A 26474-nucleotide genomic window follows, 5' to 3' on the forward strand; every position below is an offset into this window, starting at 1 on the left:
CTGACCTGTTCTTTGTCCTGCTGGTGGCCCAAGTGGGGGGGGATGCCCCCATTGGGGCATCAGATGACTGCCCTGCGCTTGTGGTCACACACGGGGCTGGACCCAAGACCAACAGCCACACATCGAACAGTCTGTTGTGTGAAGCCCAGCAAGGCTTTTGACAAACTGTTTAGATGTTCAGTGATAAAAATCTCTCACAACAAACCATGGAAGCAACAGAAGCATGCCTAAAATGTTTAGAAATTTAAAGAAGCTTAAAATATCCCTGCCAGGCTCTGGGTTCCAACTGTGTACCAAGATCGGCGCTCCCATCTCTGGGAGGGGAACATCCACACAAACATGCCCCTCCCCCCCCACCACTTTGGGCAAGAATGAATAAGGAGGCGAGAGCTTCCTCAACCGATCAGGGCCTAAAATGCAGCGACAAAACGCCAGCATGGCTCATCAGAGCCAGCAATGGCACAAGGAACCGCAGACAACAGCACTGCCGTGGCTGGGTGCTCCCTGTCTGAGCAGGGCCTCTCTGGATATGCATGATGCCTTGAGGTGGGGACTACATCCACGTAACAAAGGGTTCCCTCCACCTGAGCCCTCCATCCTGGGTTTGCTGGCCCTCATTGAGCCCATTCCCCCTTCCATCTCCCTGGGGAAGTTCAGTTGAAGGCGGCTGTTCACTGCTCGTGGGGGCTTTGGATGCAATCGCGGGAAATCCCCAGCCCAGAGACCCCGGGTGGCTAGATGGATCTCATAACCATGGCCCCCTGCCTGGCCAAGACGACCTGTCCTTGTGTGTGTGTGTGTGTGTGTGTGTGTCAAGAGCCACTCCCCCTCAGGGACATACGTGGTTCTCCCGCCTTGGGACTGTGGCCAAAGCTGCCTTTGTTGCAGGGTTGCCTGGACACACACACACCCTTCTTCCCGGGGCTGGCCAGCTGGGGGAGACCTTGGTGGGCTCAGAGAGTTTGAAAAGCTCAGCTGGAGGAGGGTCACGAGTCCCAAGACAAAGCAAGCAAAGGCCCGATTCGCCGTTGCCCGAAGCCAAAATGCAACGAGCCGCAGAGCCTCCAAGCCCAGCCTGCAGCTGCCTGACCGGCAAGGAGCTCCTCGTCCATTAGTGCAGGGCCTGAATTCCCCTCCAGAGAGGGGCTCGAGAAGGAATCTGGCTGGCTTAAATCAGAATCAAAAGGCAACGGTCAGAAGCTTCTCTTTATTCAAAGTGAGTATAAAACAGTTTAGTCTTAGGGGGGAGGGGGGGAAGAAAAAGGGAGGGGGGCTTTCTTATCAGAATCTGAAGAAAAAGTATCCTGTTATGGTCCTTTTGTAGCCAAGGGGCCCCGGGGCCCCTAAAGGAGCCTGGGGCCTGGTGTGGCCAGGCCAAGGGGGGTCGTCCAGGGGGCTGCACAGTTCCAAGCCAAACGGAGCCTCCCCGGGTCTAGCTTGGCGCCTTGGTGGCCCCCGATTTAGAGCACAGCAGCTTCTCCACCATGGTTTGGGCGTAACGGAGGCGGCTGGCCAGCTCCCTGCAGCAGCCAAACTCCTCGATCAGGGTCAGCTTGTAGGTGTGGAACTCGCGCCGCTCATTGATGTAGGTGACGGCGGCCATCAAGGGACAGAGGATGACCTTGGTGTGGTCCTGCGGTTCAAGAAAGCACAGCGGGCCGGGCTTGCTTAGCATCTGGAGGCAGCAGTGCCTAATGGCAAAGCACCTCTTAAAAGCAAGCATGTGGCCCCGTTCTGAGAAGGGATTCGGGGTTCTGGCTAGGACCCCAGGCCTGGCGGCTGCAAGAACTCCACTACTGATTCAGAAACGTTGCTCCCAATCCTTTGGTCTGCCTCCTTTCCTCCCAGGAAAGCCAGGTGGATATGGGGGTGGGTGGCTGTCAGTGCTTCTGTGTCCCCAGAGAGAGCACTAGCACCTGAGAGAAGGCAGGGCCCTGACAGATCAGTTCCTCCCTCCATTGCAGAAGCCCTGCAGGCCCTGCAGTCTGAGCAGGGCCCCTGCAAGACCAGCGTTTGCTCCCTCTCTGGTGGGCGGCTCCCAGAGGCCCACTCCTCACCTGGAAGAAGTTGACCTGTACCGTGCCATTGCTCAGGTGCAGGACGATGGCACTGCGAGTGCGGAACCAGTTCAAGAGGTAGGGCAGCCGCGCCAACTCGTCCCCTTCCCGGGGAGTCACATTTGCGCCAGCTTTCAGCAAGTGCTCACTCATGTAATTTTGGAAATACTCCAGCAACTTAATCTGAGAAGAACAGAGCATAGCGGGTGAGCCCACCAGGGCAGGGCTGAGCAAGAAGCCCCCTCGAAGGCCCCCTTCCAGGAAAAAGCCAGGAACACCCTCCCCCCCTCCCCTGCAGCCTTGCCGATCTCTTGGATGGGAGCATCCGTACACCAAGCCTTTTGACACCCCTGGCCACACCCTCTGGGCCTCGGCTTTTCCTGCAGTCCAGATGGAATGCCCCTTCAAGCACAGACTGGAGATTGCAACAGAGGGGACCCGCTTCCCTCCTCCCGCCCATCAGAGACAGAAGGGGAAACTAAGGCAAGGTAGAGCAGCGCCCCAAGCGTCCTCTCTCTCTCTCTCTCCGTCTCACCTTCTTGCTGAAAGTATCTGGGTAAGAGAGCACATTAAAATACAATTCAGAGCCGTTCTGGTTAATGTATTGCAGTTTGTCCCCATCACTGTACATGATGAGGCGAGTTGAGTCGTTGAAAAGGACCCCAACACTGTTGTCACACAGTTGGTAGCCTGCGGAAGAGAAGGCGGGAGCATCCTCAGCTGCCTTGGATCAGGCCGCAATACCACAGGATTGCCTTGACCTAGCAGAACAAGACCGAAGCCGGCCGAGCACATCCTGTCTGCACACGGGGAGCATTTGGGAATCGGGCCAAGACCGATTCCCAAACGCATCTGGCTGGATCGCAGCCCCTTTCTTCCCACAGGATGGGGAAAGCCCCGAGTCGCTGGGAAAGAGCACCTTCCCTCCGAAAACCAAGAGCTTTTAAAAGAAACATTACAGGCAGCCCTCAAATTATGGCCATTCATTCAGGGACCGTTTGAAATTACAAAGGAGCTGAACAACGGCCTTATGACCCGTGCCCAATGTTACGGCTGCTGCCATGCCCCCATGGCCGTGTGGCCCATCATTCACTCCTCAGGAGCCGAGAAGCAAGGAAGGAATGGCTTTTATGGGTGGGAAGGCCGTTGCGGTGAGTCCTTGGGAGACCTGAAGGAGCAGGTGGGGGACAGATCGTCGTGGGGAAAATATCAGCAAGAGTTAACCGTGATTTCATAGTACATAATCAGTTAAATCTCTTTTAACTCAATCCAGAAAAAGAGGGAAGCAAAACGGAGAGAAATTGCTGGAGTTCTGGCAAACATGCCATCAGCCTGATTAGTGCAAAATGAGCCCTTTTTCCTGGGGTGGGGGTGGGGGGCAGTTTCAAACCCGCAAGTGTTGACAGACTGACAAATTGTCAAGAGAAACTCCAGCTGAATTCTCCCCATCTTCATATCTGATCAAATCAAACCACTTTGAGTTTCAGTTCACCCAGGATCAATTCCACCTCTGCTGTCCGTCATTCGTACTGTAGGTTTTAGGGCCCTTGGGGTGCAAGTCCAGGGCAAACTGGCCCTCCCACCCAGAGGTCTGCTCTGGCCCAAGACTTTTTCTTTCATTCACACAAAATACAGTAAAACCAACCGTCCTCGCAGGGGGAAATGCAGCTGGGGTAAAGGTGGCTGTTTCCAGGGTGTTCCCACCGAAGTGCCATTGCTTAACCCAGCCCCCCTGCCCCGAGACCACCTACCTACCTAGCCCATACTTGTCAGAGTAGTCCACCCACTTGCTGACCCAGAAGATGGGGATGCAGGCGGGGTCTTCGGCCTCCTCTGGGGGAAAAAACAAACAAGAGATGCCGGAATGAAGAAGTGCACACGGGTTGCCCGGCTGAAAAGCGCAGCGTCCAGCCAGCCGCCCTCACCTTGCCTGACGGGAGTTTTTTCCGAGGGCCGGCAAGCGTTGACTCGCATCAGCTGCTGCAGCAGGTCGGCCAGGTAGCAGGGCAGGGGCTGTTCGGGCTCCTGCAGGGTGCTGGCCTTGTCTTCCTTCTCGCACACCTTCTCCAGGGCCGGGCTCTCTGGACCTGCACCAGGGAAGATTCGGCCAGGCTCAGAAACTGCACAGCCTGGGAAGGGTGGGGGGCTCTGAAACCTCGCCCAGCTCACCTTTGTTCACCACCGCAAGAGGCCTGCGGTTGCTGGGGTCCAAGCTGCTGGGCGCCAGAGAGAAGCGGGGAGGAACCGTAAGGCAGGTGGTGGGCAGCCGCGAAGGGATGTAGCCCGTCGTGAAGAACTCCTCGTTCAGCAGCTCGTCAATGGTGGGCCGGGCAGCCGGGTCATGCTGCAGCATCTTCTGGATGAGACTAGCAGCCACGGGGTTGATATGCTGGACGGACAGAAGGTCCACAGGCCGTTCCTACACAATTCCCCCCGCCCTGCTACCAACGTCCGTCCCCTTCGTGAGGCTATAAAGCTAGTGCCAAGCCTTATGACCCAGGGACTTGCTCGGCTGGATTCCAAGCCAAGCATTAAATGAGTTGCAGAAGAGCCGGAATTCAACCGTGCCTCAGCAACCAGATTGTTGGGGGCGAAAGGCTGACTCTGTAAACCGCTTAGAAAGGGCTGTAGAGCACTGTGAAGATAAGTCTAAGTGGTATTGCTAGCAAGCCAATTGGCTGAAGCAGCAGGCTGGAGCAGTCTTATTCTTACAAACATTAATTTATTTATTTTACTGTTTATGCCACCCATCTCCCCTCTAAAGTGACTCTGGGCAGCATGAGATTTCAGTCCCTGAAAAGGGGCAACGACCCAATGCTGCAAAACTACAATCTGTTAGGAGCACGGCTCACACAGCCACAGGAGGAAGAGGAGGGGAGCCGTGATTCGGTGAGGGTCCCAGACCCCACCCCGGGCTAAACCTGAGGGAAGAGTAGAGAAGGACACACTTGTTCTGCCTTCACTCCAAGCAGACCGGGGTTGGGTGGGCGTTAACTCAGAAATACAAAGCCGGCCCAGCCCCGAGCCCTAACGGGCAGCCCACCCTCCCCCCCCCCGGACCCCTTGGCTGGGAGAGCTTCAAAAAGAACCCACCGTAGGAATCGTGTATGTGTTGTTCTTAATCCGAATATATGTCTCTTTCAAGCAGGAGGTTTCAAAGGGTGGCTTCCCAACCAGGAGGGTGTACCTGCAAGGAGAAAGAGCTTCAGGACAGCTCCCCATAGAGCCTCCCCTGCCAAGAGGCCCGTTGGCCCACCCCGTCTTCCAGCACAGGGACGTGGTGATCTTCAGACGGCAGAGCCAGTTCCGCTCCCGCCTCCCACTTCTGGGATCATGAGGAGAACACCTGCACTCTCTGCGTCAGCCACACCTGGATCCCCAAGCACCATGCAGGAAGGGTTCCACCTGCTGAGCCACCCAGCTGATGGGCTCTCAAGTCCCTGGTGTCTCAACGTGGCTTTTGTTAATAAGAAGTCACGCCTGATAATCAATCATGGGAAGAGGTTATAAACTGAGGTTGTTGAATTCTCTCTGCTGTTTGGGGAGCCCCACCTTCTTACAGAGAAAGCAAGCCCTGCAGGTGTCTATGGAGATCCTCAGCTGCCCAGGTCACGGTTGTCCCAAAAGTGCTTTCTTTCAAAGGCAACTGGACTTTGTTTTGCTAGAAGGCCTCTTGCTTCTCATCCAAGAACCTTCTTCAGTTCTGACCAAATGGAGGAGAATGGAAAGATTTATATTCCTTGCAGTCATTAGGACTCCTTCTGAGTCATTGAGGCCATCAGAAAGAATGCTAACTACCAGATGACTGCAAGGTATATAAATCCTTCCATTCTCCACCATTCGGTCAGAACTGAAGAAGCTGCTTGGATGGAAAGTGAAACATCTTCTACAAAACAAGGAAGTCCAGTTGCCTTAGAAAGAAAGCAGTTTTGGGACAAGTTCTGCAGGGTCCCACTGAACCCCTATTTGTCCATTCCCCAATTTGCAGAACTGGGAGATGTGGGAAAAACTCCCCTCTCTAAGGTCCTGGTGCTGTGTGAGTGTAATTTTCCTCTTGGGATTTCCATTTATTTTCAGGCACCCCCAAACTTACATGATGCAGCCGATGGACCAGATGTCCACTTCAAAGCTGTGCCCTTTCTTGCCCAGCACTTCGGGGGCAATGTAGTTTGGTGTCCCACACAAGGTCTTCTTCCGCTCCCCGTCATACTCCACCTTGGTGGCCAAGCCGAAGTCACCTGGACAGACACAAGGGGCAGCCTCCTGAGTCCAGCTTGGCTAGGGATCCAAACACAGCAGGTAGAGCCATCCAATACCTCTCCCAGGTGCCTGAGCTGCAGACCAGGGGGCCTGCCTGGCTCTCGCAGCTTGGGAGAAGCCCCTTCCCCAGGCCCAACGGCCTCCCAGACCCTTGACGCAAACAGCTACAAGTTTGGAAAAGCCCTTGAATTCGAAGGTCTGTTTTCTCTTTTGGAAAAAAAGATCAAAGAGCAGCTGTGATGTGCTAAATATCAGGAAGGACAAAGTTTAAGCACCAGCTGTCCCCGAGTTCCAGGAATCGTCCCCAGGGCCAGCGAGTGACAAGTTCTGTAGAGGGGCCACTGCTGCTTCTTGCTCCTGCTTGGCTGATTGTTAACACTCGGCCTCTTTGCTGCGCTTCACCCAAGGAGGCCTGGAACTGGCACCCAGGACAAGCCAGAAGCAGACCCCAACAGCTGGGCCCTCTTGGCTCCTTTAGCTGCTTCGCCCAACAGAAGAGAATGATTGTTGGGCAACAGGCGTTATGGCAGGAATCAGACCCAGGAAACAGATTAACAGAGTTGGAAGGGACCTTGTAGTCATCTAGTCCAACCCCCCACCCCCGCACAAGCAGTGGATCCTACACCATTTCTGACAGATGGCCGTCCAGTCTCTTCTTGAAAGCCTCCAGGGATGAAGCTCCCACAACTTCCGAAGGCAACTTCTGTTCCATCGGTTGATGGTTCTCACTGTCAGGAAATTTCTCCTTATTTCTAGGTTGAACCTCTCCTTGTTTCGTTTCCATCCATTATTCCTTCAGGTGCCTTGGAGAATAGCTTCACCCCTTCCTCTCTGTGGCAGCCCCTCAAATATTGGAACATGAGCCTGTCTCCCACCAGACCTACATTCCAGCCCAGCTCCATCCCCACTTCCTGCTCCTTGGGTTGCTCTGGGCTCTGGCTGGTGCTTCAAATGCCAGGCTGGCCTTTTATAAAGATCCCTATTCAGAGAGTTGTTGGGGCATCCCCACCCCTCCCACAGATGGTGGGCCAGAATCCCACTCGTGGGGCTGGGCCTTTAGGATTAGCATGGCAGCTCCCCTGCCCGACCTGTTTGATGCCGCCTCTGGGTTGGCAGCGGAGTGGCCAGGCCCATGGTGGAAAGCCCATGATCAGCCCATCGCCCAGGTCAATTCAGCTGCATCCACGAATTCATGGCCACCGTGGGCCTGGTGTGTGCCATATGCCAGACCTATTGTGGAGCAGTGGCAACGGGATCTGGAGTTGGAGGACACTTCTCTGCTCCTTGCCATGGGCAGATCACTGCCTGGTGACTCACAGTTCACCATGACACCGTGTCCCCCCCCCCCCCCAGTGGAGGGAGGACTCTTAAATCAGACTGCCTCAGGAGCCAGATGGATCTGAGGGGTGCCAGAAGAGTTGGGCATTTGCTTGGCCTGGCTGAGGCTTTGGTGACAGCGGCTTTTGATTGGACCACACCGACCTGGAACGCTGCTGTGGAAAATCTTTGTTTGTGTGTGTGTGTGTCTATAGGTGGCTGATCTGCAGTTCAGGGGGTCCTGGAAGCAGCAGACTCTTCCAGTCAGGTCCCAGAGTGCAGAGACTTTAGCTGCAGTGGTTGATAGAGGGCCTGAGTTGGGGGAATCCTTCTTAATTCTCCTGGATCTCTTGGCATCCTTTCAGACCATCGACCAGGGAATCCTTCTAGACGGCTCAGGAAATCCGGTGGGAAAGGCAGGCACTGCTTTACGGGGTTCTCCTCCTTCCTCCAAGGCTGGTCCATGTTGATGGAGGAGGCAGCAGTCCAGCCCATGTCCTCTGGTCCTATTCACCCTCTATGTGACGTACATCTCTACCCCAGCTAGCCTGGCAAAGCTTCTCTCCAGGCCCCGAGGCTATGGGTTTGGGGCCCCACAGATCCTGAAAACGGAGGATCTGTGGGGCCCCAAATCTGGATGGGGTTGCACTTGAAGAAGCTAATTAGTACAGAATGGATGGTAATTATGGGGGTTTCTTGCTATGTCCACATAAACACCACGGGCTGCACTGGCACCGAAAGAGCTTCTGGGCACCATTTACAGGGCTGCTTATCACCCATAAATATCTTCCTGGCATGGAACTGAGTTATCTGTGGGACAACCAGCCTACAGATGGGCACACTCCAGGCCCTACCCTGGACCCAGGCCTCTAATGGCCCCAGGAGGTAGGTGGACCTTCTCCACCTTCTCTGGGGCAGCCTCTGCCCTTCGGGACAATCTTCTACTGGCTTTAAGGAAGTAATGAAGACTGGGCCCTTCCACCGGCTTTACGGGCAGGTTGAGCACAGTTCCCCATTGATGAACTCTAGAGGTTTTCGGTTCTATTCCCCATTTTAATATGTTTAAATCTGTGTCTTTCTATGAATTATGTTTTTCCTTTTTTTTTTTTTTTTTTGCACGTCATCCAGAATCACAGTTTGAGTTGGGCAGTCCTGTAAATGGGCAATAACAATAGCACTTAGATTTGTATACCACTTCACAGTGTTTTAGAGCCCTCTCTAAGCGGTTTACAGTCAGCCTCTTGCCCCCAACAATCCGGGTCCTCATTTTACCGACCTCGGAAGGATGGAAGGCTGAGTCAACCTTGAGCTGGCGAGACTCGAACTGCTGGCAAATGGCAGTCACCACAAGTAGCATGCAGTACTGCATTCCAACCACTGTGCCACCACGCCGCAGTGTAGCCTACAACTGGGCAACAGCCCTGCCTTCCCTGCTTGTTACTTCAGCATCCTAGAGAGGATGCGGCCACTGAGCCACCCCTTCTCCAGGCCTGAAAAGCAGCATGGCCCAAGTCCCCTCCCAGCCAGGGGGCCTCACCCCGACTCAGCTGTGTCCAGAGCATGGGACTGCAGCCCACTCACCGATCTTCACCTCCATGTCATCGTTCAGAAACAGGTTGCCTAGTTTGAGGTCGCGATGGATGACACGGTTGCTGTGCAGGTATTGGCAGCCCAGGATGATCTGGCGCAGGTAGTAGCGGGCCTCGGGCTCCGTCAGGGCTTTCCGACGCTTGTGCAACTCCAGAAGGGACTGGGAGGGGGGAGAGAGGAACAGCCCGGGTAACACTGTGAGAAGCTGCACTCAGAAGAGGAAAGTGCCAAACACGGATGAAAGAGGAGGGTCTCATAAAAGCATTCAGAAACTTTGGGGGAAACTCAAACCAGGTGTGCGGCTTGTAAGCCTCCCTATCTCAGCCCCTAAACTGACAAAATAGAACTGATTTGAAAGATTTTCACTCATGCTGGGAGTCCAAATCCACCTCTGGCTGTATCATCCTCCAAAGTACTTAATTTAATTCTTGGCTTTTTTCCTTCCCACACAAATTTTGTAGACATATTATAGAGCAACAAGTTTGACATGAATCAGGGAATGGGTGAATCTGAAAAATCAAAGACTGTTAACCTTGGAGGGACATGATTTGTTGATGGGGTGGCATGCCTTCTTGTGGAATACCAGGAACAAAACACATAGGTATTTTAGCAATCATATCTTAAGAGATTCATTAATTTATACATGGCAGGAAATTAAAAGTAAACACTATATGAAAGTTCCTGGATGGTTATCCACAATGGAGACGATGATGCACCCCAACACCTTAGAAATTCGAAAAATGGTAAGATACTATGAAATTTTGGATTCTCAAGGAACATTAAAAACACGAGAGGAACTCAGAGATCAAGGGATACAGATAGATTGGTGGCCCTATCTTCAGATAAAAACAAGATATAAAAAGGATCAGGAGGAAGGAGGAATTGAATTAAAACCGAATCGGTTGGATAAACTTTTAGAAACCACGGAGGAAAAATTGAATTCAAAAATTTACAAATATCTATTGGAATTTGATCTAGCAGAGGAATTAGTAAAGGGGCAAATGATAGCATGGGCAAGAAATATTGGGCATAATTTAGAATTGGAGGACTGGGAAAAAGTGTGAGAAAATAACTATATTATAACAAAGTCAGTGGTTTATAAAGAGAATCAATACAAAATGTGGTATAGATGGTATCTGGCCCCTTCGAGATTAGCAAAAATGTATTCAAATTTAAGTTCAACCTGTTGGAAGTGCAAACAGGCAGAGGCTTTTGGGCAAAGCTACGTCTGGTGGCTTTGCCCAAAAATTAGAAAGTATTGGGAAAAAGTAAAAATTTGGCTAATAGAAATAACATCGGAAAAAATAGAACTTAAACGAGAGATTTTCCTATTAGGGATGATTAAAGAAAACTATAGGAAAGAAATAAAGTATTTAATATTACACAGTCACTGCAGCCAGATTGGCGCTCGCCCAATATTGGAAAACTGACCAACTGCCAACAGATCAATTAATAATCAAAAAAATCTATAACTGAATGGAAATGGACAAACTAACATTTGAAATGAAGGACAAGGTAGACTCAAAATGTTATATAGCATGGAATAGGTGGTATGATTGGATAACTTGCAGAAATGAGAGTAAATGAAAAATTTTGTATGATAATAAACAAATATGCACCGCTAATAAGATAATGGACGTGTGACCAAAGTCACTTTTTCTTTTTATGTATTGTCGTTTGTATTAATATATCTTGTATATACATAGTATAGTATTTTACTTTTATGTTTAATAAAGTTTTGTTTTTAAACCCCCCCCCCAAAAAAGAAAGATTTTCACTACTCGCCCAGCAAAAGAAATGCCAAGTGCATTTTTCTGAGCCAGTTCTACCCCCACCCCCACTTATAGATGACGGAATTCCTACGGCAGAGTCAGCACACTAAGGACCAGTCAGTCCAGGACCTCATCACTGGGAAAGTGGCAGGAGACCCTGCAAATAAGAGCCATAAAAACCCAGCCTCAAGAGGAGTAAATCTGTCAGGTTTTACCCTGAGCCAAGAGGCTACAGAAGGATGTGAACACAGAACTCGTGAAGCTGACATCAAAACAGCCCTTTTGCCCTCCCCTCCCCTCCCCATGATAGGAACCCCAGAATCAATGTAACCTCTGAGCCATTCATCCTCTAAAGGGGGGGGGGGTTTACAACATGCTGGCTGGGTAATTCTGGGAGTTGAAGTCCCCAAGTCTTAAAGCTGCGATGGTTGGAGACCCCTGATCTAAACACTCTCAGGCCGCTGCCTCTCCTCAAAGGCACACAGAGTGCTGTCAGCACACTACTCCCACCGGCAGGGACTCCTCTGAGCTCCACACCAGCCATGATGTAGGTAAAGCAGGCAATCCCGAAGCTCCAAAGCAATACAGAAAACCAATCCGGAGACGTAGCCTCACCTGCCTCTAAAACTGGGAGGGGGGCTCCCTTCCCCCAAGAGAAATGGCCCCGCTCCACTTCTACATGCATTAGACAATGCATTAGGTTCCCTTGGCCAATGATGACACCCTCTACCAAAGCAGAAATCCCTCCGTCCCCAATCCCAAAGATGATGGATTCCTCCTCACCCTTTGCTCAAAAATTCACAAATCAAACTTGGCAGGTTTCTCCCTGGCCCAAACAGTCCTCAGGTTGAACCTCTGCATTCCAAATGGTGTCCTTGAAAAAGACCATCCAGCCAAATTCACCTCCAGAGTGATTAGCCCCCCTGCAGAGGCCCTGGGAGTTATCCCTAAGTTTGCAAGCAACCCCTTCCCAAACCTGCTCCAGTTAAATGCCTTCAATCAAGAATCACCTCCTGCTACCAACCCCTATCATGCCAGCAACAAGAACTTACTACCACGGACCCCCCCCTTTAAATAAAAGGATAACTGAACTAATGGCTTCAGGTCATTTAGTAGACCTACGTATCCAATTCTACACCAGGAGCAGCACAGGATCTCCTGCAGCAGAAACGATACTACAAGCAACTGCTGGCATGGAAGGAAGAGGAAGAGGAAATGGGAAACAGGCTCATTTGGGCAGCTGGATCCAATGACTCAGATCTTTCGGGCACATCCTGTAAAGCTCCCAAAGAAACGGCCCAGCCACAGTTGGACCATCGCATCCCCCCAGGGACCCGGGAAACATTCTTTCAGAATATCTCCCTCCCCTGGAAGTAGACGCCCCAGCTAAACTCTACAAAATCTGCCAACATGGGCACCAATGACAGAGATCAAGAATCTTGTTGCCCAACTAAGACCAGGGAAGACCCCAGAAGACCTAATCCCTCTAGGAGCCATTAATAATAATTGGGGCTTCTGGGGGCTCACCCTGGCCTCGCCCTTTACCTGCATCAATTGTGATCATTGTCCCCATATATATATAGATAAGGGGGGGGGAGGATGATTCATCCTAATCGGACTCCTTAACACAATCCGCAAACTCTGAGCAAGACACCCAAGAGGGAAACTGGCTGGAAGATACTTGCAGAGGAGCAGATGATCCTTCTGCCACTGGTCAGTGCGCCAACCCCACCCAAGACAGCCTCTCTTTATGCCCCTTCCTAGACTTCAGTGCAGGAGATTCCTCAACTGACTGATGTCTACTTCATCCAATAGGCACGCTTCAAGCAAGGCTGCATCCTATTCAACTTATGTCCTGTGCCATAAACCAGTTCTAGTGATTTATTCTAGAGTGCCCAGCATTGTCTCAGATCTGGCTTGCCAGGCCCCACTACAGGATGTCCTGCTCCTACCCTTCGTTTTAGGTTCTACAGGTAGTTTCTATATTTCTAGGTTTTTGCATGTAAATTTTAAGCCTGATGTATCTTTTATGTTTTTCAACTCTTTGTAACCCACCCTCCTTTTGCTGGACTTTGGCTATAATAAAGGGGTTTTAATTTCTAAAACTCACCTGAGGGAGGCATGGGGGGGGGGTGACCTGCCCAAGACATCATAAAGTCACTCCCTTTGCTTTCACCCAAGGTGGGACAGGGAGGAGCCCAAAGAGGCTGCCACATCCCTAAAAGTGATACTGCCATTCAATTGGGAGAATCCAATATTGCCTGTGACAACTGGTATTTTATAATTTGCATCCTGAGGCGGAAGCGCCCTGAGAGCTTCTCACCTCTTGGGGAAGGTATAGGAGGGAAGGCCATGTGGGATGTTTCACTTTGATAGCCATGGGAATCTCTGCTTATCTGGTTCTCAGGGCAGCTGATAAAAGAGCATCTTCACACCTGTGGATTGGCTAAAGGGAGGGGTGGTTCCTGCTTTTTTTTTAAATTTGATTTATATGCCGCCCTTCTCCAGAGACTCAGGGCGGCTTGCAAATGCGTTAAGCAATAGCCTTCATCCTTTTGTATATTTTATACAAAGTCAGCTTATTGCCCCCACAAACTGGGTCCTCATTTAACCTACCTTAGAAAGGATGGAAGGCTGAGTCAACCTTGAGCCTTGGAGAGATTCGAACTTACTTCAATTGCAGGCAGCTGGTGTTAAATTGCAGTGCCTTGTCTGCAGAGCTATGCAGGCTTTAATCCTGCTTGTCTTGCCTAAGACGCTGCTTTGAAGCCATTGCTGTCACTTCTGCTTAATAAAAGGTTCCTTTTGAAATACTTCATTTTACTTTCTTAAGTCGGAGGGAGAGGCAGTCCTCCCAGAGGCTTCCAGATGGATGGGAGGAAGAGAAGCCGTTGGACAGCCGGGGGTCTCTCGAGGGCTGCGGCCCCTCTTCCACCCAGCCCAGCCCAGCGCTGCCTTCCTCCTCTCCCTGCCCCCAAGCTCAGCCCCACAGCCCTTCGCATCATAGGCAGCATTGAGGCATCTACCGACGGCAGAGCCGAGCCGAGCCGTTGCGGCAAGGAGGAGCCCCGCTTTCCCCGGGAGCGCCAGAAAGGATCCACGCCAAGAAGGGGGGAACCGATCCCCGACGGCAACGCTCGCTTTCGCCCCAGACCGGCCCCCCCGCCCCCTCCTCCGGCTTTCCCGGGCCTCCTTGGAGTCCAACGGCGTCCGTGGGGCGGGGGAGGGAGGGAAGGGGGGGGGAGCTGCCGCGCTTTCCCGCCGGGCACGGGCGGGCCGGGCCGAGCGCAGGAGCCTCCGCCGCGCCTCCCTCCCTCCCGCCCTGCCTACCCGCCGCCGGCAGAGCTCGAGCACCACGAAGACGAAGTGGCTGTCCTCGAAGAAGCCCTGGAAGGCCACCACGTGGCGGTGCTGGAGGCTGCGGTGGATGGCGATCTCCATGCTCATCTTCTCCTTCTGCGGCGCCTTCAGCAGCAGCGCCTTGGGCACCACCTTGCAGGCGAAGGCCTCGCGGCTCTCCGCCTCCGTGATCTCGTAGCACTTGGCGAAGCCGCCCTTGCCCAGGAAGCGGCCCAGGCTGTAGCAGCGCCGGCTCCGAGGGTCCACCAGCACCTCCGGCACCGCGCGGCTCTCCGGCGCCGACGACCCCGACCCCGCCGCCGCCGCCGCCGCCACCGCCGGCTGCTGCTGCTGCGCCGGGGCCGCCCCTCGCCCGGGGACCGCCACCCCCGCCGGCCGGGAGCCCTTGCCGGGCACCGCCGCGCTCATCCCCCCCAACGCCAACGCCAACGCCGCCCTCGCCCGTCCGCTCGTTGCTCGCTCGCCGCCGCCGCCGCCGGAGCCTTCGAAGCCGCAGCCGGAGCGTTACGGGCGGCCGAGCGCGCTGCCCATTGGCCGGCAGGATTTAAACTCCAGCCCGCCTCCCGCGCCGCTAGGCAGCACGGGAGGGAGGAGGAGGGAGGGGCGGGCAGGGAACCGCCTCCCGGGCGCGCACACGAGGGCGCGCGCCAGCCTCCCTGGCTCCCGTGGAAGTGCGCGCCCCCGCCTCCGCCCAGGAGGGGGGGAGGGAGTGGGAGGGAGGGAGGGAGGGGCTTGGCTCTCCCCGAGGACCCCTCCGGCCCTGAGGTGCGGCCGGCCCAAAGGGGGCGTCCAGGGGAGCGCAGGAGGCGGGGAGGGGGGGGGTCTGTCCGGTCAGAGCCCGCCGGGGCCGGAGTCCTGTTCGGGAGGCCGGAAAGACGGAGGCAGATGGGAGCCAGGCCGGAGGGTCCGGGCTGGGAGAAGGGGACGGGGGGGGGGCGGAGTTCGCAGAGCGAGCAGGGCCGAGAGCGCCCCTTGCCCACCCGAAGGGCTTTTCCCAGGCGATTCTTTTCCGCTCAGCTATCAGTCCTGACTATCACCGGGCGATTCAGGCTGCATTCCCGGAGGAGCTTCCAACGCCAAGCCCTCCCTTCACCCGCAGGCCCTGCCCGACTCTTTCCGAAAGTGGTCCCCTGGCCCTCCCCTCCCCTCCCCTCAGGGAAGAGATGCTGGACCATGGGCGCCCCCCCCACCCCCGTCTTCTAACCCTCAGGTTTCCCCTCTGAGTGCTGACCGCAGCCTGTTGTGCGAGGTCAGCCAAGACTTCTGAGCTGCTAGGAATTGGGGTGGGGGGTGTTTAGGTGGCAGCACCAGCTAAGCAGGCAATGTGGACATAACAGCCAACACCCTTCACCCCCCCCCCAAGTCCTAGCTGCTCAGAAGTCTTTCCCCAAGATCCAGTGATATGTGACGCCCTTTGTGTGTGTCCTCAGGATGTGAGTTAGGAGCCCTTCAGGGGCTTCCTGGGAAAAACCTTCCACTGGAAGGTTTGCTGGGAAATACTGTTCTGGAAAGTACAGATAGTCCTCAACTTACAACAGTTCATTTAGTGACCATTCAAAGTTACGAGGCACTGAAAAAAGTGATTTATGACTTCACCCGGCCCCATTCCCATGATCAGGTGATGAAAATTCAGACGCTCGGCAGCTGGCTCAAATTTATGAGGGTTGGGCTCAAGCAAAGTCAATGGGGAAGCCAAAAAGAGCCTTGGTACTACAGTGGTTTAGTGCACCCTGTCATTAACACAGCTGCCTGCAATTTACTGCTGGTTCGAATCTCTCCAAGGCTCAAGGTTGACTCAGCCTTCCATCCTTTCTAAGGTAGGTGAAATGAGGACCCAGTTTGTGGGGGCAATAAGCTGACTTTGTATAAATATACAAAAGGATGAAGGCTATTGCTGAGCACATTGTAAGCCGCCCTGAGTCTTCGGAGAAGGGCGGCATATAAATCAAATTAAAAAAAAAAAAAATTCACTTTACAACCTTGGTTCCTAAAGATGTTGTGTATTGGTGACTGGAATCCGCTGATGGGATTTTTGTGTAAAAAAATGTGATTATAGTTTTGATAATTAGGATACAGAGAGGTTAAATATATAGTGCTACTTATAACTGCTATCAAGAATATCAGAAGCTACTTCTTTATATCTTTTTTCTTTGTTTTCATTTTTTTTAACTTCTCTTTTCTTATACTTCTTTTTCCTTTCCTTTATATTAGTTTGTGCTAATTTTTATTTTATTTTCTTTTTTTTTATTGAAAAGTTTTACAAAAAGGAAATACAAAGAATTTCCCCCCCCGTTCCCCCACCCTTTCCCCCCCTTCATCCCACCCTCCCCCCCCCGACTTCCCAGAGCAAAATACAAGGTATTTCATTTAATCAAACATAAACTAGATTAATCTACTTGTCCTCAAAGTACTGCCTTCCCCACTGAAACCTTAACTCCACTACAGATAACCAAATACTTCTAATACTAACATTCATTCATAAGCTATTTGATATTTTCTTGTCTGATACTTATTTTGAATATAATCAATCCATCTTCTCCATTCCGATACGTATCTTTCTTGCGTATGGTCCTTCAAGTACGCCGAGATTTTCTCCATTTCTGCTAGGTTTGTTACTTTCAATATCCACTCTTCAATAGTAGGCAAAGAGTCCTTCTTCCAGTATTGAGCTACCAGCAGCCTAGCTGCTGAAATTAAATTCAAAATCAATTTAATCTCTGAAACTGTACAGTCCGTAATTATACCCAATAGAAACAATTGAGGAGTAAATTTCAACCTTCTTTTCAAAATGTTCTGCATCACCCACCAAATTTTTATCCAAAATGCCTTGATTTTCTTACAAGTCCACCATATATGATAATAGGTTGCGTCATTACATTCACATCTCCAACATTTAGCTTGCAAATTCGAGTACGTACATGATAATTTCTTAGGATCTAAGTGTCATCTAAAACATTTTATAAAAATTCTCTCTCAAATTTTGTGCTTGCGTAAATTTAACATTTCTGACCCAATTTTTTTCCCATGTTTCCATCATCACTGGTTCCTGAAAGTTTTGTGCCCATTTTATCATACAATCCTTAACCAATTCAGTTTCTGAGTCTATTTCCAGTAATGCATTATACAACCTTTTAATATGCATCTGACTTTGTTCTCTAATCTGTTTCACCAAATTTTCCTCATTTTGCATAACCCCAATTTTTTGATCCTCCCTCCATCTAGCTTGGAGCTGACCATACTGAAACCAAGTATAAAGTATCCCTTCTTCTTTTAATTCATCTAGAGATTTCAATTGCAACTTGCCCCTTTCCAAAAGAAGAAGCTCTTTGTAAGTAATCACCTCTATTTTTTGCTCTGTACTTATATTTTCTATTACATGTCTGGGGTTTGCCCATATAGGTATCTTATAGTTCAGCTTATATTGGTACTTTTTCCAAACCCTCAACAATGCATTTCTGAATATATGACCCTTAAACACTTTATCCACTTTTTTTTCATACAACAAATAAGCATGTCATCCATATAACAAATCATAACCTTCTATGTTTAACATTCTTTCTTCAGTTAAGTTGAACCAATCACTAATTTGTGATAAAGCTGCTGCTTCATAATACAATCTTAAATTAGGCATTTTAAGACCTCCTCTCTCACGTATATCCTGTATAATTTTCAGTTTCACTCTTGGTTTCTTCCCAGCCCAAATAAAAGTATTAACCCCTTTCTGCCATTCCATCAGATTTCCATCTTTTTTATGCACTGGTATCATTTGAAACAAAAATAAAAACCTAGGTAATACATTCATTTTTATTGCTGCTATCCTTCCCAGTAATGATAGTTGTAACTTTTTCCATTTTTCCATTTCTTTCTGTACTTTTTGCCAAAGAATTTCATAATTATTTTTATACAATTTCGTATTTGAGGCTGCAATATATACTCCTAAATACTTAACCTTTTTAACTACTTCAAACCCCGTTATCCTCCCTAACTCTTCTCTTTGAGTTATAGATAAATTTTTAGTTATCATCTTTGTCTTGTGTAGATTTACTTTGAATCCAGATACTTTACCATATTGAGCTACTATAGCCAACATATAGGGAGCCATTTCTATAGGTTGAGATAAAGTGAGAACCAGGTCGTCTGCAAACGCTCTTAATCTATAATCCTGCTGTCTAATTACAATTCCTTTTATTTTGTCAGAATCACGTAGCTTATTCAACAAAACTTCTAAAGTTAAAATAAACAACAATGGCGACAAGGGACAGCCCTGCCTCGTACCTTTCTCAATTTTAAACACATCTGTTAAACGTCCATTAATTATTATTTGTGCTGTTTGTTCCTGATATATTGCTCTAATTGAATGTATGAAATACTCCCCAAAGTGCATTTTTTCTATTATTTTAAACAGAAATTGCCAGTTCAGTCGATCAAATGCTTTCTCTGCATCCACGAATATAAACGCTGCAGGGACCTGATTATTTTTCTCCAAATATTCCAATAAGTTTATAATTTGCCTAACATTATATTTCATCTGTCTCCCTTTTATAAAACCTGATTGGTCATTGTGAATAACTTGTTGCATTACTGGCATTAATCTATTCGATAGTATCTTAGCAAAAATTTTGTAATCCGTGTTCAAAAGTGAAATTGGCCTAAAATTTTCAGGTTTGATACAGTTTTGATCTTCCTTCGGAATCAATGAAACAAAAGCTGTTCTCCAAGAGGGTGGAACTCCTCCCCCTGATTGAATTTTACAAAATAGAGTTCTAAGCGGCTCTACCATTTCAAGCTGTAAGTTCTTATAATAAACAGCTGTTAGTCCATCTGTTCCTGGAGCTTTCCCTATTTTTAACTGCTTAATTGCCGCAACAATCTCCTCAGAAGTTATTGGTTGATTCAGTCCTTCCTTCTGTTCCAACGTTAGTTCCAAAATATTCCCTTCCTTTAAATATCTATCTATATCTATACCTTGTATTGAGTCACTAGCATATAGCTTTGTATAAAATTCCAAAAAAGCCTTTTTAATCATATTCTGTTGGTAAACTTCCTTACCTCTATATTCTATCTTACTAATGACTCGTGCTTTCTGTTTTTTCCTCAACATGTAGGCCAACCACCTACCTGGTTTATTGGAATTACAAAATGTATTATGTTTAGCATATTGTAAACTAGTTGCCACCTGATCAGCCATTAACATATTGAATTGCCCTTGTAGTATATTTATTGTTTCTTTTACTTTCTTATCTCCTGGATTAGATATAAGTAATTGTTCTTTCTTTTTTATTTCTTCCTCTATCTCTTTACGCTTCTTCTGTTGTTTTAGTCTATATTTATTATTCATATGTATTAAGATACCCCTCATATAAGCCTTACTAGCATCCCAAACCATTTCCATAGGAGTACTCTTATTCATGTTAATAACAAAAAATTCTCTCATTTGTTTTTTAAGCTCCTTTACATTTTCTTCATATCTAAATAAGTTTTCATTCAACCTCCAAGACCTCCTTTCTCCCCTCTCCTGTTCCAATTCAATCCAGACCGGACTATGATTAGTTAAAATTCTTGGACATATCTTCGTCTTCTTCACCCTGGAAATAAAATCATTTGTGATTAGTATAAAATCAATCCTGGAGAAGGATTGATGTCTATCAGGAAAAAAAGTAAAATCTTTTTCCTCCAGGTTACGTTCTCTCCAGATATCTCTCAACTCTGTATCTTCCATCATATCAAAAAAAGATTTAGGTAGTTTTGCACGTGCTGAAGTCTTTGATAAGCTTTTTTTATCTTTCTGCGTATCAATTACTCCATTCCAATCACCCATTAGTATAAAAGATTTATAGTCCCACTGTATTATTTTAGTATGTAAAAATTTATAAAACTTGTCTTGTTGCTGGTTAGGGGCATATATTCCAATAAGAAGCATTTTTCCAGACTGTGTCAATAATTCAATTGCAATATATCTTCCTTGATCATCTGCCTCAATTAGATTAGCTGATAGTCCTTTCCTTACATATATGACTAGTCCATTTTTCTTCTCTGGCGCTGATGCCACAAAATTTGTACCTAACCTTGAATTTATCAAATATTTTTGGTCTGATAATATGTGTTTCTTGTAAGCAAATAACATCATCGTTGAATTGTTTCAAGTAGTGAAATACTTTCTTTCTTTTTTGTGGTGAATTTAAGCCATTGACATTCCAAGATAGGAATTTAGTTGCCATCTTTGGCCCTTCGAAGCCTTGTGAGCATCAGCTGAAGCTCCTCCTCCACCTTACTCTTCGGCCTAGCTCCCCGCACTGCTTCTGTTTTTTGGACTTCTTGAGGTGAATCTTGAGTTTGTTGCCCTTTTGGTTGTTGTTGTTGCAATTTATAAGTTGATCGGGTCAGTCGTTGTGCTTTCGGCTCTCCCTTCTTAGGTGGTTCCAAAGTTGGGGGTAAACCCCCAAGATCCAAATCTTCTTCCATAATAATTCCTCCAGCTGCAGCTTCAGCGTAGGTTTGTATCTGTTTTCCATCTTTTTCTTGTTGTAACATCTCCATTTTCTTTCTTTCTTTCCCCCCCACCCCCCGGTGAGGGTGGGTATCCAGCCTGTAACACATTTACATAAAAATCTTTTGACTTCCAAACTGTGTTTAACCGGTATCTTTCTCCTTTATAAGTCACTATTAGACCAGTTGGAACGTCCCATCTGTATGCCACTTGTTGATTTCTCAGCTCATTTACCAGAAAGCCAAAGTCTTTCCTGCTTCTCAGCATCTTTGGAGGAATCTCTTTCAAAACCACCACCTCCTGCCCAGCCACCTGAACTTTATTCTTGTAAGAAGCTTGTAGAATTTCATTTCTGATCCTCCTAGTTGTGAAATAAATCACCACATCTCGTGGCAGCTGTCTTTGTTTTGCCAACCAGGAATTAACCCTGTAAATTTTATCAATTTGAATTGCCACATCTTCTGGTCTTTCTTTAATTATCTCCGCCATAGCATCAGCACAAATGTCTTTTAAATTTTCTTTACTATTTTCCTTCAGGCCTCTCAATCTCAAAGCAAACTCCATAGATCAGTATTGTAACATTACCAATTCATCATCCACTTTCTCTGTTCTAGTCATGACATCACCCATTTTGCTTTCCAAATTTAAGTTGGCTTCATTAATTTCTTCAACTTTCCCATCAAGCTGAATAACAAAATTTGAGAGTCCTGATACAGCAAAAACAATATCCTCTCTTATTTTATCGTGTTCATCTGCAACTGCTCCCTTGATCGAACTTATGTCTTCCTCAATTTTCTTAAATTTCCCTTCAACAAGTAATGTTAAATTGTTCATTGCTTCTCTCATTGCTGTTGCTTGATTGTTCATGGCTTCTTTCATTTCTTCCTTAAAATCATTAAGTGCTGCATCTTGACTCTGGGTCTGGCTCTGTGTATCAGCCGGAAGTTGTGCTTTCTGTGTCACCACTGACACAACTGGAGAGCCTCCCCCTCCTTTAACAACTCCTGGTTTCACTTGTCTAGAAGCCATTTTTTTCCTTCCCCCTCCTCTTTTCTTTAAAAGCAACAAAGTCTTTGAAGATGTTAATTTATAGTCTCTAAATTGCCAGACAAAGTAGTTTTTTTCCCCTTTATTCTCTTCCCTCCACACTCTCAGTTCCCAGCAGTTAATAGGCAGCTAATCCACTCTCCCAGCGCAAAGTTCTCAAGCACTTTCGTTTCAGGCTTTCACTTTCAAAGCCCTGACAAAGACGCAATCTTCCGCCTCTAGCTCAAGATTCAAATTGAAACAAAGTAACTTTGGAGTTAAGCTCTGTATTTTTAAGGCTTGTTCTCTTGTTTTCCACTCTGCCTGCGCTTGGGATCAATCAAACTCACTTTTTAAAAGCAGGATCGGATCGCGGCTTCTCGCCCTGCTTTTGCAGGGTCGTCCTGGCTCCGGAGCTTCTTGGCAGGCTGACTGAGGAGCTCTCACCCTCTAAGCCTCTGGAAATGATCCAGAGGACTTTCGGGGGGCTCTACTCCCGCCCACCGGCTCTCCTCTCCTTCTTTTCCCGAAGGAGAGTTTTTCAGCCGCTAGACAGCCGATTTGCGCTGTCAAAGCGGCTTTTATGGAGACGCAGGGCTGGCAGTCATAAATGACCGTCCACGGAGCCTGCGGTGCCAACCGAAAGTCTATTTTCTTGTTTAAATATATATATAATTAAATCATACACACGTGTGTGTGTGTGTGATTTAGTGCTAAGACTTGATTTCATAGCACAAAAAGATTTAAAAACCTCATAAAAAAGAGGAAGAAATAAATATCCATTAAATTCTTTTTCCAAACGTATTCAATCAATAAGGTAATTATGTAAAAAGAAGAAGAGAAAATGCATGAAACTATGTAGCTGTTAGTGCAGCTGAAGTCCTTTGTCCTTTTTAAGTCTTCATATCTGGCACAAACCAAGGTCCCCGTCAGCGCCCCTTCTAGAAAGAAAGGAGGCTGTCCTGTGCAGAACTGAGGCCGGTGCCTTCTGACAATCATGAGTCCTCACCCTCCCCGCCCATCTGGTTGTGAGCATTGCGCCAGCCGGGCAACTCGACTGGCCAGGCAGCTTCAGGACTCCAAAGAGGCCGCCTCCAAACCCCTGGAGTCCCACGGAGCGTGTGTGTCCGAGACCAGCCTTGCGGGGGCTGCTGCTTGCCCTCCCTGGCTGTGGGGCCTAGCACTCCCTGACTGTGCCCCCTGCTTGGGATAGCCCCAGCCGTGCCAGATGGGTTGCCCTTCACTCCGTGGAGCTTGCTGCTGGCACCCAGCTCGGCCTCCAGGATCTCAAGCACCCCTCCTCAAAGGAGCCCGCTGGTGGGGCACGAAATAAAGCCAGGTCATGGCACATGCTTGAAAGTAAATCAAGAAGCCTGTAATTGTGGAAGAACAAAGAATGCTTATTTACAGGAAATATGCACGTGTAAATCTTGTAACAATTCTGGGTAGTTAGAAAGCTGATAAAAGTAACAAGAGTTAGACAACTCAGCTAAAAGGTAGGAATAGTGATGGCCTGCAGCAAATAAAATGTGTATTAGATAACTCCTGGGGCATTCATTAGCCAAGGCTTAGGAATAGGGACAGCTAGAGACCAATAGAACAAATTGTAGAATTATTACTAAAATGTTTATTAGATGATATTTTGTATTATCCCGCCTTCTTTAGTGAAAATGTATAAAGCTTTCTTAATCCTTTGTTCTTGGCTCTCTTGGCATTTTGGTCAGGAACCCTTTTCTTTGGGGTATCCCAATAAAAAGCAATCAAAATCTGCACCTTGTGTCTGGCGTCCTTCATTGGCTTTGGCACCAGGCTCAAACACGAATCGGAGACAACAGCCACAACGCCCACTCCGCCATCGCCTCCTGAGTCTGTTGGAGGGCAGGAGGGCGCTCCCACAAGGCTTGATGACCTTGGTTCTGTGGCATGGATAGTCTGGTGCTGGGAAGCATCGGGGCGGCCAAAGGAGAAGCCAGAGACTGCTGCAGTCACCTCCAGCAGAGCCACAGGCGAGAGCCGGAGGAAAGAGCGGGGCTTCCCTGGCTGCGGGACAGCCCTCCCCTCTGCCGCCCACCTGAAGCGGAGGCCGATCTCCTCCGCTGTGAACGCACCAAGATTGCCTAGTGCCCACAAGTTCTGGAGGCAAGTCGTTCCACTGGTTAATTGTTCTCACTGTCAGGACATTTCTCCTTAGTTCTAGGTTGCTTCTCTTCTTGATCAGTTAATGCCACGGTGTCGAAAGACAGACGCTGGGTGCTCATCTCCTACCTGAAAGTTTCTGGGATACCTCTTAATGTTTTCTTTCCCAAATACAGGAAGTCCTTGGTTTTTGGCCCATCTGTCTCTTTCACTGGGCAAATCATGGCTTTTTCCAGAATTAGCTGGGCATCTGATTCTCTCTCAGTAGAAATATTGCTGTTTCCTCACTAGGTGGGGAGCCTAAAGTTTTTTTCTGAAATCTCGGTCTCAGATACCACCACCCAGATTCCCTTTACAATCAAGCTGGACTTGAGGTCAGCTTGGACATGCCCAGCTATGTCAGTGATCTACAGATCCAGAGATCTAGCCCAATTGCTCCTCGAGTACCCAAGATGGAAATTTGGCAAGACCAAAGTGAGGACTTCAGGGATGTTCAAATCCTTTCCAAAGAGACTCTGCCTCTCCCAGCCTTTTAAACTTTTCCAGAGGCTCCATCAGTAGGGTGGGCTTGTCATTAGCCTCTTCGAGGAATGTGAACGGCCCACACATCACCATTGTTTAATACCAAAAGGTGATAAATTTATCTATGGAGATTCTCATTCATCCGGTCATGGTTGTCCCAAAGGTGCTTTTTCAACTGGACTTTCTGGTCTTTCTTTGAAGACGTTTCACTTCTCATTCAAGAAGCTTCTTCAACTGTCCCTGTGTCTAATTGTTTTGGGATGCACTGCCTTATAGCGGCGTCCTGAGGGGAGAAGTTGAAACAGTTTTATGTTCAGGATGTGTAGGTCTTAGCCCTCCTTCTGACCTGTGCAATATATAGGTCTTTGGTGGAAGGTAGGCTGGTTGCCATGGTGGCGCAGGGGTTGGAATGCAGTATTGCAAGCTGACTCTGCTCACTGCCAGCAGTTTGATTCTTGCTGGCTCGAGGTTGACTCAGCCTTCCATCCTTCCGAGATTGGTAAAATGAGGACCCAGAGTGTCGGAGGCAACATACTGACTCTGTAAAACCACTTAGGGCTATAAATCAGTATATAAATCTTAAGTGCTGTTGCTATTGTTCTTTTCACAGTCTTGACTATCTGTTGGAGTCTGTATTTGTTCTGTTTGGTTGTTGTACCAAATGAGACAGTTCGACATTTATTTAAAAGCCAAAGTGTACACATCCAGCCCACCTTTCTCTTCTCCACTGTTGTTTCTTTGTCTTAATCTCTTTCTTATATATTTTGATCCCTTTGGTTTGTTGTAAAGCATCTCTTTGCAACATGTACTTTTAAATTGCTTTAGAAGGGAATTCAGTGGAGATAAACAGCTAGCTCAAACTGGCAGATTGAGGGTCAAGCAAGATATACCATTTTACACTGAGACTACATTGGATTAGTTTATTTTGTTTGTATATAAATGTCTGTGTTAATCTGAAAGAAAGATGAAAACTGTTCACTGAGATTCGTCATTGGAATTCTGTGGTTTGTCAGTTGAGGAGTGACAGTTGGAATGCTCAGCGACTGTTGAAAACAGACGTTTTGGAGAAGAATAGAAGAGATGCTGGTCATTTGGCATTGGAGACTGTGAGAGACAGCTGCAACTATCTGTCCGTGATCACCAATTGAGGAGATATCACTTTTTATTTCAAATATAATTCCAGTGCTATTGGGTAAGTTACCTGTTACATGTTACAGCGATATCAACTCATTCCAACCACGCTGCACTTAAAATTGTTGCGGTTGAAAAACAGTGGTACAGTTTAGAATAATTATTTGTGAGAACTATCACAGATATTTATTCAAAAGGAAATTGTTCCTACTATGTCATAATCCTGTTTGTATGTCCTGAGGGATCACACACAACACACACACACACACACACACACACACATGCAACTATATAAATGAAAGTTAAACTATTCTGTTTTGTTTTGTTTCAGCAAACTTACAGTCACCAACATAGTTCATAGTCTAAGATATTTGCAAATGAGGAGTAATGAAGACCTTCTGGATCCAAGGTAGGTGGCTTCCATTTATGTGAACTCTTATTGTTATTCTAAGGGGGATTTGTATTTAATGGTTAAATAATATGTCCTGTTCAATTTGTAGTATGTAGAAAGAATAATTAAACTATGGTATGTTAATGGGGGGCAGAATTTCTTCAGTTTTGATATTCATAACATATCTGACATTTGTATACATCTCACAAAGTTCTATAACTGTTAAGGTAACACCTTGCTTTTTTCTTGACAATTGGCTAAGTATTATTTTAATGCCAACATATTTGATTTAAACCTTTTAAAGGCACTGCTTTTTTATAAGCAACTTCAATGTTTTCAGAGATTTGAATGGGAAAAATAATATTTATTCTTTGTATTTGTAAACCACTGAGAGTCACTTAGAAAGTGTAATGGGTGACATATAA

At 47.8% G+C, this 26474-nt stretch overlaps 2 protein-coding genes across 4 annotated transcripts in view; one reads left to right on the top strand and one right to left on the bottom strand.

Annotated features, from left to right (window-relative positions):
• Positions 1–1188: 1188 nt before the first annotated feature.
• Positions 1189–14938, bottom strand: PLK1 (polo like kinase 1). The gene is made up of 10 exons (XM_034420624.3): positions 14327–14938; positions 9216–9384; positions 6151–6295; positions 5151–5244; positions 4227–4446; positions 3983–4144; positions 3813–3890; positions 2593–2747; positions 2058–2240; positions 1189–1633 (listed from the first exon to the last, which is right to left on the bottom strand). Exons 1-10 carry the CDS (start codon positions 14762–14764, stop codon positions 1433–1435), a joined length of 1845 nt encoding a protein of 614 aa, XP_034276515.3. The 5' UTR covers positions 14765–14938; the 3' UTR covers positions 1189–1432.
• Positions 14939–15023: 85 nt separating this feature from the next.
• Positions 15024–26474, top strand: part of LOC117659115 (claudin-34-like) — a 49133-nt gene continuing 37682 nt past the window's right edge. The window contains exons 1-3 of one of the 3 annotated variants that reach the window (XM_087878802.1): positions 15024–15974; positions 25541–25719; positions 25990–26067. In XM_087878802.1, the coding sequence (XP_087734928.1) occupies positions 26036–26067 (32 nt within the window). In that variant the 5' untranslated portion in view covers positions 15024–15974; positions 25541–25719; positions 25990–26035. Of the gene's footprint in view, positions 15975–17576; positions 17685–21489; positions 25720–25989; positions 26068–26474 lie in introns of those variants that run through there. The other 2 variants (XM_087878803.1, XM_087878801.1) reach the window with 2 other exon arrangements.

Source organism: Pantherophis guttatus, chromosome 14 (genome assembly GCF_059756535.1).
Source record: "Pantherophis guttatus breed Tessera chromosome 14, ASM5975653v1, whole genome shotgun sequence".
Classification (NCBI taxonomy): Eukaryota; Metazoa; Chordata; class Lepidosauria; order Squamata; family Colubridae; genus Pantherophis; species Pantherophis guttatus.

Excerpts from the sequence above, each read along its gene's own strand:
- PLK1 (XM_034420624.3), bottom strand. The coding sequence starts at position 14,764 with ATGAGCGCGGCGGTGCCCGGCAAGGGCTCCCGGCCGGCGGGGGTGGCG. Across the intron at positions 9,385-14,326 it reads TCGAGCTCTGCCGGCGGCGG|TCCCTTCTGGAGTTGCACAA; the intron begins GTAGGCAGGGCG and ends CCCCCCTCCCAG. Across the intron at positions 1,634-2,057 it reads TACAGGTCAACTTCTTCCAG|GACCACACCAAGGTCATCCT; the intron begins GTGAGGAGTGGG and ends CTTGAACCGCAG.